Source organism: Polypterus senegalus, chromosome 17 (assembly GCF_016835505.1).
Source record: "Polypterus senegalus isolate Bchr_013 chromosome 17, ASM1683550v1, whole genome shotgun sequence".
Classification (NCBI taxonomy): domain Eukaryota; kingdom Metazoa; phylum Chordata; class Cladistia; order Polypteriformes; family Polypteridae; genus Polypterus; species Polypterus senegalus.
In genome coordinates, this window is record NC_053170.1 from 83,040,954 (window position 1) to 83,056,308 (window position 15,355).

The following is a 15,355-nucleotide window of genomic DNA, read 5'->3' on the forward strand; positions in this document are numbered from 1 at the left end:
TGCCAAAACTACTCAATAAGATATTGCAGCTAATACATGTTTTACTAGGTAGAACACCTCCAACACATTCACATTGACTGGAGACCTATCTTTGTACTTCAACCTTTAAGTCTTGACACAATGTTATTTGTCAAATGTCTTTATCCAAGGTGACTTTCAAAAATAAAACCAGTTATCCACCTTAATAAACATACAAGTGTCCGCATGGGTGTCTGTGTATCTTTGTTGGTTGGTTGATAGTGTTAGGAACAAAAAATTATAGATAAGCAAAACATGTAGAAAAAATGTAAAAAAAATCAAGCATGCTAATAAAAATGCCAAATGAGTGTCTAAAAAAGTGAATATTGTTTTTATCAGCTTATTCTGTTGACGGACTTCTACCCAGGTAACAGCAGCATGGTAGTGACTTTCTTGCACTTGCTCGGGCCACTTGAGTTTATAGTTGTAATGCTAATGACTGATAACTTTGTGTGGTGGGCAGTGAATGAGGGAAAATAGAGATAAATCGACACATCGAGAAACAGACACAACTAAGCCATGCCGTAACGACCTCTGGTGAATTATCGCAGAAAAACACTTTGACTATAACAGTGGAGTGGTCAGATCGACGAGAGACGCTGAGAGAAAGTTGCAAAGACGGGCACCTCTATCCCAATAGGAAAAGGCTACCACGAGGAAAAAAGATTGAGTGCGCATCATTATAACAGACCAAAAGGACAACAACATTTATTTATATAGATGTTTTCTTCAAAATGCTTTACAAGATGAAGAAATATATATACAGTGGGTACGGAAAGTATTCAGACCCCCTTCAATTTTTCATTTTTTGTTATATTGCAGCCATTTGCTAAAATCATTTAAATACATTTTTTTCCTCATTAATGTACACACAGCACCCCATATTGACAGACAAAAAAAAGAATTTTTGAAATTGTTGCAGATTTATTAAAAAGAAAAACTGAAATATCACATGGTCCTAAGTATTCAGACCCTTTGCTCAGTATTTAGTAGAAGCGCCCTTTTGAGCTCATACAGCCATGAGTCTTCTTGGGAAAGATGCAACAAGTTTTTCACACCTGGATTTGGGGATCCTCTGCCATTCCTCCTGGTTGTCTCCACACACTGAGGAGAGGCAAGACACATGACAGCCCGCATGGAGTTTGCTAAAAGACACCTGAAGGACTCTGAGATGGTTAGAAATAAGATTCTCTAGTTGGATGAGACCAAGATAGAACTTTTTGGCCTTAATTCTAAGCGGTATGTGTGGAGACAACCAGGCACTGCTCATCACTTGTCCAATACAGTCCCCACAGTGAAGCATGGCGGTGGCAGCATCATGCTGTGGGGTGTTTTTCAGCTGCAGGGTCAGGACGACTGGTTGCAATCGAGGGAAAGATGAATGCGGCCAAGTACAGGGATATCCTGGACAAAAACCTTCTCCAGAGTGCTATGGACCTCAGACTGGGCCGAAGGTTTACCTTCCAACAAGACAATGACCCTAAGCACACAGCTAAAATACTTGAAGGAGTGGCTTCACAACAACTCTGTGACTGTTCTTGAATGGCCCAGCCAGAGCCCTGACTTAAACCCAATTGAGCATCTCTGGAGACCTAAAATGGCTGTCCACCAGCGTTTACCATCCAACCTGACAGAACTGGAGAGGATCTGCAAGGAGGAATGGCAGAGGATCCCCACATCCAGGTGTGAAAAACTTGTTGCATCTTTCCCAAGAAGACTCATGGCTGTATTAGCTCAAAAGGGCGCTTCTACTAAATACTGAGCAAAGGGTCTGAATACTTAGGACCATGTGATATTTCAGTTTTTCTTTTTTAATAAATCTGCAACAATTTCAAAAATTCTTTTTTTGTCTGTCAATATGGGGTGCTGTGTGTACATTAATGAGGGAAAAAATAATTTCAATGATTTTAGCAAATGGCTGCAAAGTGTGAAAAATTGAAGGGGGTCTGAATACTTTCCGTATCCACTGTGTGTGTATGTGTATATATATATATAAATATATATGTATAATATAATAGGCAATACTAAGTAACAAATAATAAAGTAAGGTCTGATGGCAAGGAGGACAGAAAAAAAAAAAAACTGCAGTGGACTGCAGGGGAAAAAACACAAAATCTGCAGGGGTTCCAAGGCCATGAGACCACCCAGCTCCCACTGGGCATTCTACTTAACATCAGTGATCTAAATTAGTCCTCATGGTTTTCAGGCTTCACATGGAAGAATTAGGTGATGGTCATGTGGACATCTGGCCTTCAGTCCATCAATGTAGGGACAGTTCGGTGCTTTGATCGGGTGGTGGTGCCACAGATTGTCACCACAGAAAACCAGAAAAAGAACAGCAGAGAAAATAGGGGTTAGTATGGATTGTGGAGCCAAGATGAAAACAATAATTAGATGCATATACAGAATATCAGGGTTACACTAAAAAGAAGCTATTAGAAAGCCATATTAAAATAATGGGTTTTTAACAGTTTTTTAAAGTGCTCCACAGTATTAGCTTAATGAATGTATCAAATAACCATGAGGTCTATGTTGATTACTTTGATTTCAACCCATTGCACAGCTAGTTGCACATAAAACTATTTTTGAATAATTAGAAGGTACAGTATTAGCAAGTAGTAGAGAAAAATCAGATCGCAGCTCCATTTCCAGGTCTTTGGTGCACTGTAACAGGTTTTCCCCTCAGGTTCTGTCAGCAATGTTCACCATCCGTCTATCCAGTTTTTCCATCAGTTTTCAGAAAACTATAAACCCTAATGTTACCAACACCATGCGTTGCTATACAGATGCTGTCAACATGGTGATCTGCTACATTTAATTTGTACTTTCTTTTCAGTGGCATGCAAACCTTTTTTTTGCTTGTACTTGTGTGTTTGTAAAAACTGAACACTTCTTTGTTGTTCTTCCTGTTGCTTTGCTGTCCTCCTTGTCACTTTTCTTATGCAAGTTTTCTTGAATTAGATGAACAGTGAATTTTTTCCCAGTATTAGTTAGGCACCCATGGAGTTCTTTTAAAATGATTCTCTTAGCTGTCATCATAGGATAGAAATCCTTATTGAGGCAGTGTGTTGGTGGTGCTGAACTCCTTCCTCTTAAATATAAATGATCTAACAAGTGCCAAGAGGGATATTTAATGACATTGAAATGTTATTCATGCCATCTTCTCCCAATCTGTACCTTTCAATAACTTTTCCCAGAATTCTATGAGCCGCTTCGTGTTTCGAATGTGTAAAATTCCCTTACAACAGAAATGGATGGAATATTCATATAGGAATACCAGAAAGCCTGGGATTGGGATCAGAATCCATTAGCTCAGTGTGTACTAAGGTGAGACAGTTCTGTAAACCTTGACCATTTTGACTTTATTGTGGCAAAGCATGTCAGTAAAGGCTTTCCTAAATTGAAAACTGTTTTTCTAATATTTTTAGAAAAAACAAAATCCATTTTGGAATGTATTAGGCATGAATGTCAAAAATGGACTAATGTATGAACTTTGCAAATATGTTGGAAATCACTGGGGTCCCGACTTTGTACCATCTGTTTGTATGGTGTTTACAGAAAACACTGTCTCAGGCAACATCCATCTCACTCTCCAGCACGTATATGGAGTGTGTGCTGCTCGGGGCTAATGACTTTGTAATTTCTCCTCATTCTGGCCACACATGTCTCACACACTGAAGGCAGCTGTTTAAAATGCAGATGAGCCATTTCATACGGGATGATTAAACGTGAAAGCTCCTCTCTTCCCAGATAATTGTTTCATACACAGAAATGTGTAGAGCATCGCTCTTCTGATTGAGCGTTTTAAAGTGCAGTCTGAAGTGCCAGGTTTTCACAGCGGGGCGTCCTTTTCTACTCATTCTCAGTTCTTTCTTACCATACCCAAGGGAGCCCTCAAGCAAAATATTGATTTTCAGACCCTTCTTTAATTACCATCTTAAATAATCCACTTTTCAGGCCCCTGGGCTTTCCAGGACAAAGTACACTTTTTTTTCTGAATGGAAATGAACTTGACAGTGTCCCCAAGAGTGTCTGGCCTCAGTGCCACCTGGCTACAGTGGCATCATTGACTTATGACTATAATGATGGACTTAGTAAATGGTATGTAGTCAGATTAATGTATTTCCCTGCGCATTATGAAAATATGCTCCCCTTTGTTGTGGATTTACCGCTGGCCTCTCATGACACACAAATAGGATGACTGCCCTTCTTGGTGTGATGTTTTTATGTGAGAGACAGCAACTCCACAATCTTTTGTACACGTGTAGTTTTTAGTGGAATTTAGTCTGGTGACCCAGAAATGAGACCTCTTGCCAAGACAGTTGACTGGAGGTTAGCATTTGGTAAACTTGGCGATTAAGGCTTGCCATTGAATAACAAGCTGGATGCTGAGTAGAACTGAAGACCACTAATCTAGCTATTGGAGTATGGCAAAGAAGCAGCAAGGGTTATATTCGGTGAGCTGCAGAGTCAGATATATCAGAGAATTGGACAGGGTGCTGACCAGACAGTTAGGTGCCAGAGGAAAAGCAGGCCACTTCTCAGAGAGTGGGATGAGGCAGAGAAACAGATAGGATGTTAGCCAGAAAACTAAACATGGCAGAGAAACAGAGAGCAGGAAATGGTAACTGGAAAACAGGGCTGACTGGATAGTAGTGTTTGTGTACGCTCCACAGAATCAGCAAAGCTGCAGATCAAATAAAACGGCATGGAAGAGAATTGAAAAAGGCACCGACTGAAAAGCAGGACTTTAAAGTGTGTAATATGGTGGAGAATTGAAAAATGTGGCACTTCAGGGTCGTGGAGGTTGTTTTGTCATGGTATGGTCCTAGAATGACCCTGTTTTCCCCACTTTATTATGTAGCTCTGAACAAAATGTCCTAAATCCCTGCAGGAGCTGTTCCATGCATATCTATGACGTCTGGCAACAAGAGAGGGCACTAAAACAGGCAAGAAAGAAGGTTATATATTTATCCATGTAATACAGATATTTCCAAAATATAAGCAAGCAAGAGTGCAAATACTGGTAAAAATAATAGTACAATCTGTTTCATGTTATGCCCCCAATATGCTTAGTTTACCAGGTGGCTTTGTGTTTTAATACTGAATGTCGATTAGCCTCTGGGCCGACGTGGTCCAGCATGGCACTTGATCCAGCATGCAATCAGCATAGGGTTGCAGAAATGGCCGACTGTCATCTGGATGAATAATGGAGTAAAGCAGGTATCTCCAACTCCAGTCCTGGAGCGCTACCATGGCTGAAGGTTTTCATTGTAACACTTTGCTTAATTAGTGTCCATTTTTTTGCTGCTAATTAACTTCTTTTCCCTTCATTTTAATTGCCTTGTTTTTTTAGATTCAGTCCTTTGAATTGTTTCACTTTTTTCCTTAAATGGCACCCAAACAGAAATGAGATGTGAAGTGAGCCAACAGATGACCAGCTAACTCGGGGCCTCAAACGCTAACCAATTTCTTAATTAAAAGCTGATTCTAGTTGCTAATAAAACTGTTATTTAATTCCATGGTGTGTTGCTACTCATATTCTGCCACAGTAGACTTGTTGGTTTTCTTTTTTTTCTAAGAACACGGTCAAAATGTTTTGTGAACCTGAGCAGATCAGCATTACTGAGACCTTCCCCTTTCTTTATTTAAAGATTATGTATGATGGACACTGGTTAGCTGGTCATGAGATTGGCTCATTTTGTATCTCATTATTGTTTAGCTGCTGATTAATGAAAAAAGAAATAATTAAGGGGTGTGACTTTTAAATAGCAAGTTAATTAAAATGAAGGCCAAATAGTTAATTAAGAACAAAAACTGGTCACTAATTAAGAAAAGGATTAGAATGAAAACCTCCAGCCACTGTAGTGCTCCAGGACTGGAGTTGGTTGGTATCTGGCATAGAGAGAGAATAATTCTTTGCTTTCACTTTCATTTAAAGATGGCTTCTTTACATTCCTTTGTTGGTACAATTACCAGTCCCCAAAAAAGTTGCAAAGGATGCACAAGTGTAGTTTAGACAAAAGAGACAGAACAGCTGTACAGGTAATTAAGTCTTAAACTGCCTTGTCAAAGCTGCCTTCCAATCCATGCATGCGTTCTGGAGGAATGTCCCGCTCATTTGAGCAAATCTCCCCCACCCCTCCACAAATAACTCAAAGAATTTATCTGACCTAGTAGGGTCAGACGTGTGCAACAACTGGCTTGAACAGCTTCCTTACATTTAGATTAAACAGTAATTAGAAAAATATTAAATTAACCCGTATGCTACATATTATTCTCCATTGCAAAGGTCAATAACCACAAACCAAGATAACACAGAGAATGAGCACCTACTGAAGATGATTATATGACATGTTGGAGAAGCTGAGAAGGTGCTCACCAGAAACCTGAAATAACACGGTGGGAGCCGATAGACAATCAGACAAGGTGTTGACTGTAGAGTGGTGTGCCACAGAGGGCTGGGGAGGTGGCTGATTCAATGGCACAGTGTGAAAGTGAATTAGAAAGTGTGCTAACTGTGGAGCTGAACACGGCTGGAAGCTTAAGGGAGAGGATGCTGAATAGAAAGTGAAGTTTCACAGGGATTTGAGAAATCCAATAATTAGAGAATGGGGAGTGGCAGAGAAACAGTACCAGAGCTGTGGGGGTATGATTAGAGTTCAGAGAGAAAAAGGCCTGGCCAGGCAGTGGGTTGTGACTGGACAACAGAAAGTAGTGTGTGACACTGATTGTTTGACAGAGTTTCTTATAAGAGATTGTGAAGAGAGCACTGACTGGAGAACAGGGCCGAACAAAAGTAGACAGTGAACTGACAATGGTATGGAGTGAAACAGAAGATCAGAGATAATGCTGAACAAGCAGGAGCAAAGGATCATGGAAGATGATGTTGACTACAAAGCATGGCACATGGCTTACAAACACTGAGGAACATTAAAGATAAGATTGAACTTTCAAAATTTAAAAAGATGCTATATTTGTATCAAAAGTATGGACCAAAAATAGTTTAATTGAATGAGTATACTGTATGTGAAATTGAAAATTTGAACACATTATATTACAATTTATATTTAGTCAGAGTTGGATTTGGTACATTTTTACCGATTCCACAGTCCTGCCAAGGAGAAGCTTCTGTCTGGCCGCTCTGTCAATAAAACCCTGTGGAGTGCTGCAGTCGTGATTGTCCTTCTGAAAGTCTCTTCCATCTCCACACATATTCTCTTGAGCTCCCCCAGAGTGACCATCAGGTTCTTGGTCACCCCTCTCGATTGCTCAGTTTGACCCAGTGGCCAAGTCTAGAAAGGTTCATGGTTGTGATTTTGATGCCACTGTAGGCTTGTCATATTAAGAAGGGTTTAATACTTGTGTGACCAGTTACAGTATTTTATGTTTTATATTTGTAAATAATTTAGATCATTTTGAAGAGAACTATTTTCACTTTGACATTAAAGAGCTCTTTTCTGTCGATCAGTGTCAAAAAAAGCCAAATGCTCATTGTCAATAGGTCTGTCTTACTGGGGTGGTCATCCTGTCCCACTCTCTGGCATTCCTGTGGGTGTGTTTCAGAAGGGGTTTTCTTAGCTTATTTGGGTGCTACCTTGCAGGAGCTGCAGTTTGAAATGCTGCACTGGTTGCTGTCTGTTCATGTTGTTTGCTGTCTCTCCAGCAATCACTATGGTATTTTTGGACATCATCCAGCCCAAACTAAATTCACAATGGTTCAATGTTGTATAACAATAAAATGTAATGGCTTCCAAAAGGTGAATACTTTTTGTAGGCATTGTACAGTTAGGTCCATAAATATTTGGACAGAGACAACTTTTTTCTAATTTTGGTTCTGTATATTACCACAGTAAATTTTAAATGAAACAACTCAGATACAGTTGAAGTGCAGACTTTCAGCTTTAATTCAGTGGGTTGAACAAAACGATTGCATAAAAATGTCAGGCAACTAAAGCATTTTTTTAACACAATCCCTTTATTTCAGGGGCTCAAAAGTAATTGGACAAATTAAATAACTGGAAATAAAATGTTCATTTCTTTTTTTTTTTTTTTTTATTTATTAATTTTATTATAATCAATACATAGTAATCAAGTTTTACAAAAAAAAGAATTATGCTAAGCACAGATCGATCCCCACCCTTGAGAGAGAGAGCAAGCCAAATGGTGTAAAATTTAAGGCTTGTAAAAATACCTAAATCAACAAATTCTCTGTGCTTTATAAACTCATTTCAAAATATTACTGATTAGATCCTGCCATGTTTTGAAAAAGTCTGCACAGATCCTCTAACTGAGTATTTGATTTTTCCAATTTTAAATAATATAACACATCGTTTCCCACTGACTTAAAAGAGGAGAGTTTGGGTTCTTCCAGTTTATCAGAATAAGTCTGCGTGCCAACAGTGTAGTGAATGCAATCACAATTTGTTTGTCTTTCTCCACTTTAAGACCCTCTGGAAGAACCCCAAACACAGCTGTTAATGGGTTAGGAGGGATTGTGAGTCCAAGACTGTCTGAGAGGTAATTAAAAATTTTTGTCCAGAATAATGTTAATTTGGTGCAGGCCCAGAACATGTGACCTAGTGAGGCTGGGGCTTGGTTGCAACGTTCGCAGGTTGGATCATGCCCTGGAAACATTTTGGAGAGTTTTAGTCGAGACAGATGTGCTCGATATATAATTTTGAGTTGTATAATTGTATGCTTTGCATATGGAGCTTGAGTGAATTCTCTGCATTGCTACTTTCCACTCCTTTTCTGATATATTAATTGAGAGGTCATTTTCCCAGTGTCCTCTTGGATCTTTGAAAGGAAGGGATTGTAAAAGGATTTTATATATTGTAGAGATGGAGTCTAACTCCTTGAAATTGAGCAATAATTTTTCCAGCGTGGATGAGGGTGCAAGATGAGGAAAATCTGGAAGGTTCTGTTTAACAAAGTTCCTGATTTGAAGATAGTGAAAGAAATTTGTAGCTGGAATGTTAAATTTGGAATGTAATTGTTCATAGGATGCAAAGACGTTGTCTATATAAAGATCTCTAAGCAAGTTAATTCCAAATTTTTCCAGATATTAAAACTGCATATGTTTGTGAGGGTTGAAAGAGGTGGTTCTTTTGCAGGGTGCCACAGAAAGAAGCTTCTCCGTCTTAAAATGCTTTCTACATTGGTTCCAGATTCTAAGTGAGTGGAGCACAATTGGGTTATTAGTGTATTGCCGATAACGTGTGTTTATTGGAGCACAAGCAAGGAATACAAAGAAGTACTGCAGGATTTTACTTCTATTGCGGTCCATGCCTGTGTATGTTCTTCTATTTGTGTCCAGGTTCTTATCGACTGTATATTTGCCCAGTAATAAAACTGGAAGTTAGGTAGAGCCATGCCACCTTCTGCCTTTTGTCTTTGTAGGGTCGCTCTTTTGATGCGTGGATGTTTAGAATTCCAAATAAATGAGGTTATTGTTGAATCTAATTGCTTAAAGAACGATTTATTAATGTATATTGGTATGTTTTGAAATAAAAAGGAGCTTAGGAAGAATATTCATCTTAACAGTGTTAATTCTTCCAGCTAGTGTGAGATGAAGGGTTGACCATCTATGCAAGTCTTGTTTAATTTTTTCCATGCAGACACGAAATTTTGTTGATAAGAGCTTTATGTTTACTTGTGATGTTTACCCCGAGGTATTTAAACTGTTCTGCAATGATAAAAGGAAGGGTGTCTAATCTAATATTATATGCTTGCGAATTCACGGAAAGAGTACACTTTTATTCAGATTAATTCTGAGATCTTTTGAAATTCTGTGAGTGCTGCTAAGACTGCAGGCACAGAATTTTCTGGGTCCGATATATACAGTACCATGTCATCTGCATATAATGAGATTTTCTGTTCCAGTCCTTCTCTGCTAATCCCCTTTATCTGATCAGTATTTCGACAATGTATTGCCAGTGGTTCAATGGCAATTGCAAACAGCAGTGGTGACAAAGGGCATCCTTGTCTTGTGCCACGTTCTAGTTTAAAGTAGTCTGAGCAAATGTTATTGATGCAAACTGAAGCTTCTGGGTTAGTATACAGTAATTTAATCCATGCACAAATGTTCGGGCCAAACCCAAACTTCTCCAAAATAGTAAAAGGTATTTCCATTCAATCATGTCGAATGCTTTTTCTGCATCCAATGATAATAATATTTCTGGGGTGTTTGATTTAGTTGGTGAGTATATTACATTAAACAGGCGTCAAGATTTGAAGATAAGTGTCGGCCCCTAATAAATCCAGTTTGGTCTTGTGATATTACGAGGGGAGCACTTTCTCCATCCTTCTAGCTATGATTTTAGAGAGTATTTTAACGTCGTTATTCAGAAGTGAAATTGGTCTGTATGATGCACATTGTAATAAGTCCTTATTTTGTTTTGGAAAGACAGTGATTAGTGCTTGGCGAAAGGTTTGTGGAAGAGATTGGTTATCTCTGGCTTCTGTAAATGTTGCTAATAGGAGGGAGCTAGCTGAGCGGAGAATTTCTTGTAAAACTCTGCAGGGTAGCCGTCAGGGCCTGCTGCTTTTCCACCTTGGAGTGACTTTATAGCATCCAGTAATTCTGATAATGACAGAGGTTTATCGAGTTCCTCCACACTAAAAGCGTCAATTTGTGGTATCTGTAATTTATCCAGAAATGCATTAGATTGTATATTGTCTTCTTTAAACTCAGTAGTATATAGGGATTTATAGTAGTCTCTAAAAGTGTACATTATATTTTTGTGTTCGATGATTTTATCTCCATTCGTGTTAGTAATTACGAGATTGCGTTGCACATCTTGCTTGTGAATTTGTTGCGCTAAAAGCTTATTAGCTTTCTCTCCATGTTCATAATAATGATGTCTGGATTTGTAAATTAGTTGTTCGGTTTCTTTAGTTGTCAAGAGGTTTAATTCTGAATGTAGAGCCTGCCTCCTCTTATGTAGAGTCTCGCTTGGTAGTCTGGCATGTTCTTCATCTATTTTAGTAATTTCGCTTTTATCTCTGCTACTTTCTTCGCTTCGGATTTATTTCTGTGGGAAAGATATGAGATAATCTGTCCTCTTAAGAAGGCCTTAAGAGTTTCCCAGAGTATTCCTGCAGAGATCTCAGGGGATGTATTTGTCTCTAGAAAGAATTCAATTTGTTTGGATATAAATTCAGTACAATTCTCGTCAGCTAATAGAAGCGGATTGAGGCCATCTGCGGGGTGAGTGTATGGGGCTTAGTAATTTCAGCTCCAAGATCATCGGAGCATGGTCTGAAATAACAATAGCATCGTATTTACAAGATTTAATCTTAGGCAAGAAGTTATTATCTATAAAGAAGTAATCAATCCTTGAGTAGCAATGATGTACTGGTGAGTAGAAAGAATATGTTCTTGAATTTGGGTTTAAAAACCTCCAGGGATCTGATAAGTTGTGATCAGTTATAAACTTTGTAATTATCTTTGCGGTGTTAGTTGCCGTTCCCCCTGTGGAGGAAGTCTTATCTAAAAGTGGATTTAGAACACAATTAAAGTCCCCAGCCATTATAAGTTTATGAGTGTTCAGATTGGGAATGGATGCAAATAAATTTTGTATAAATTCCTTATCATCAACATTAGGTGCATAAACATTTATCAAAATCATTTTACAGTTAGATAAGTCTCCCATGACCATCACATATCTCCCTTCAGGATCCAATACTACATCTGATGCTACAAATGGTACTGTTCTATGTATGAGAATTCCCACCCCTCTAGTTTTCTTTGTAAAACTAGAATGGAACATTTGGCCAGTCCAGTCTTTTGCAGCGGAACTGATCCTTACTTAGTAAGTGGGTTTCCTGTAAAAATACTATTTTAGCATTTAGACCTGTTAGGTGAGAAAGTACTTTCTTTCTCTTTAATTCGTGATTCAGGCCTTTAACATTCCAGCTTACGGTTAACTGTCCCATCATGGAGACACTGATTCTGAGTTTTTGATGTCATTTATAGTCTTAACTGGAAGTGAAATAGTTTAGGTCTTAATTTCCTATTCCCCAAGAGTTGTTGCCATGCAGCTTATTATTACGTTGATAGTTATAATTATAAAGATTGAGATGATAGATTAGATATAGATCAAGCCTGCTCTCTTTCTCTTCCCCCCTTAACCCCCCCCTCCCTTTTTGCCTCCCCAGGTGAGGCTAAAACCCACTTCATGCAGTCCCAGTCCTCTGACATACCCAGAGACAGAGCACGTCCAAAGCACATCAAGCCCCCATGCAGTGGCGCTTTAAGGTTAAAAGATAGAGATATCTGTTACCAATATAGTCTTTAAAAGAGGAAAAAGAAAAAGAATTTTGCAAATATAATATATATATATATATATATATATATATATATATATATATATATATATATATATATATATACATACATATACATACACACATATATACACATATATACATACACATACACATACATATAATCTTCAGCAATTTTAGTGCATTAAGATGATATCCCCAGATAATAAACCCAGGTGATGGTGTTAAAGATGTGTCCAAAACAAGCATAACAAGTCTTAATGCAGTAATAGCAATAACAGTAAACCAAGGGTATGATATTGAACAGTCTCATTTAGGGTACACATGAAATAATTAGAAAAGAAAAAAGAGGAGGAAAACGTAATTAAGCACAATAAAACATAAACATTTAGCGCCCTAGTAATACTAAGTAATAATAAGTAATAAGTAAGTAATAATAATAATAAGTAAGTAATAGTAAGAATATGAGAATATATGCTGATAAAAAAAACCCGTATTTTAAAACAAATAGATCAGACAGTAGATTATTAATCCTAGCTTTATCATTTACCGCCATGACTCACAATTATGTATCAGAATAGTCCCGGGATCAGCTTTCTTAACTCATTTTCTGCCTCCTCCTTGCTAGCGAAAACATAGAAATGACCCTGCCATTCCACTTTCAGTTTTGCCGGATACAGGAGGCCGTATTTGACATTGGCTTGCCGTAGCCGCTGTTTTATATTATAGAAGGCTGCGCTTTAATAGCTGTTGCTGGAGAGAAGTCAGGGAAGACGAATGTGGCAATTTTCATATATAATATTTTCCTTTTTTCTGAGGAGTTCCATCACCTCTAACTTAAATGATAATCGTTCAAAACGAACTATAAAAGATCTTGGTCGGGGTCTGACGGTGTTTGATCCGTGCGACGCTGTAAGCCGCTGCTATCTCAGATTCTGCTTTAAAGTCGCCCCCGATTATTTTAGAAAAAAGTTCAGTTGCGAATTTCACAGGGTTTAAACTTTCTCGATTCTCCGGCAGGCCTTCAATTCTGACATTATACCTTCTACTGCCTTCTCCATACTTTTTTCTTGCCATCATTCAGGTAGAGGTTGATCTTGGTTTCATCTGTCCAAAGAATGTTTTTCCAGAACTGTGCTGTCTTTTTTAGATGTTCTTTAGCAAAGTCCAATCTAGCCTTTCTATTTTTGAGGCTTATGAGTGGCTTGCACCTTGCAGTACACCCTCTGTATTTACTTTAATGCAGTCTTCTCTTTATGGTAGACTTGGATATCGATACGCAGACCCCCTGGAGAGTGTTGTTCACTTGGTTGGCTGTTGTGAAGGGATTTCTCTTCACCTTGGAAATGATTCTGCGATCATCTACCACTGTTGTCTTCCGTGGACGTCCAGGTCTTTTTGCGTTGCTGAGTTCACCAGTGCTTGCTTTCTTTCTCAGGATGTACCAAACTGTAGATTTTGCCACTCGTAATATTTTAGCAATTTCTTGGATGGGTTTTTTCTGCTTTTGCAGTTTAAGGATGGCTTCTTTCACCTGCATGGAGAGCTCCTTTGACCGCATGTTGTCTGTTCACAATAAAATCTTCCACATGCAAGCACCACACCTCAAATCAACTCCAGGCCTTTTATCTGCTTAATTGATAAGACATAACGACGGACTTGAACATACCTGCCCATGAAATAGCCTTTGAGTCAATTGTCCAATTACATTTGAGCCCCTGAAATGAAGGGACTGTGTTAAAAAATGCTTTAGTTGCCTCACATTTTTATGCAATCTTTTTGTTCAACCCACTGAATTAAAGCTGAAAGTCTGCACTTCAACTGCATCTGAGTTGTTTCATTTAAATTCATTGTGGTAATGTACAAAACCAAAATTAGAAAAAAGTTGTCTCTGTCCAAATATTTATGGACCTAACTGTACATCTCTTTTTTGTAAACCTAAATCAAAAGGCCTAATGGCTGTTTGCAGGTAGCTGTGGGGGTTTCCGAACATTTTGAGATTTAGATTACGCAACTGTTGAGGAAAAGAAGACCTTGGCCCACTTCATAGGGCTTTCTGTTTTTAGTTCACATGAACATTCCTTGCTTGCTCATTGTAGACTTTCTGTCTTCTTCCTTGGCAGATTGAGATGAACACTAAATTGCTGGAAGCAAAGTTTCATGAGGAGAAGCTAAAACTGGAACAGAAGCATGACGCTGATGTGAAGAAGGTTAGGCAATGTTCTGATTAAGTTCCTGATTTGCCTGTGGTAACATACAGAGCAAGAGCTTACCTAAATCAAAGCTGCATCTTATTGGTGCACTGCTCTAATACCACTCAATACCTCAAGCCTAGCCTTTCAAGACCTTGCCATCGCCGCAATTTTCTTCCTGAAGACTTCTTTCCATGGTACCAGTGGACCTTCCTTTTTGACCACCATGTCCTCTGCGTGGTTCTGTTGCTGTGTTTTGTAGAGTAATCCTTTATTTGCCAGCAGACGTATATAAGGCTCTGTATATTTAAACTGGGTACCTTCCTCATTAACTGAACAGCTGCCCCTTTGGTACATTAGACATTCAAGCAGCCTTCAAACCCTGCAGCCAGGGCACCCACTGTCCTACTCAGTTTCACCCCCTGGCTCATTTCCCTAATTCTAACGTGATGTTCCTTCCCTCCTCACCCTTGTAAGAGTCTGCTGGTTATTTCCATGTGAACTGCTTCATGCTAATAGAATCCCCCTTTTTTGTTTTTTTCAGTGGCAGTTTTGTAGTCTGGCTGCAACCTCTGGATGTTTTTTTGCTATGTTCTGGGTGACCTCAGAGCTGGCACTGGCCCCAGCTTGGCTGTTGCTATAGCTTTGCATGTTTCCAGTGCCTCGCCCACACCAGCTGAGTTCACTCAGTTCTCATTCTTTGGGGGTTTTCCTTTTTTTGTTTTACTTTTTAATTGCAGTTCTTTACCCAGCTCAGCGGCCCACCGCACTCCACTAGTACATTAAGTGCCATTTCTGAGGCCACAACAATATTGTAAAGGGGTGTTCCCACACTGCCCAGCAGGAAAGTTATA

At 38.8% G+C, this 15,355-nt stretch overlaps 1 protein-coding gene across 1 annotated transcript in view; it reads left to right on the forward strand.

Moving 5' to 3' along the window:
* LOC120517211 (centrosomal protein of 112 kDa-like) overlaps window positions 1-15,355 on the forward strand; it is a 196,823-nt gene that overhangs the window by 66,462 nt on the left and 115,006 nt on the right. The window contains exon 9 of the mRNA XM_039739378.1: window positions 14,433-14,519. Within this exon, the coding sequence (XP_039595312.1) occupies window positions 14,433-14,519 (87 nt within the window). The remainder of the gene's footprint in view (window positions 1-14,432; window positions 14,520-15,355) is intronic.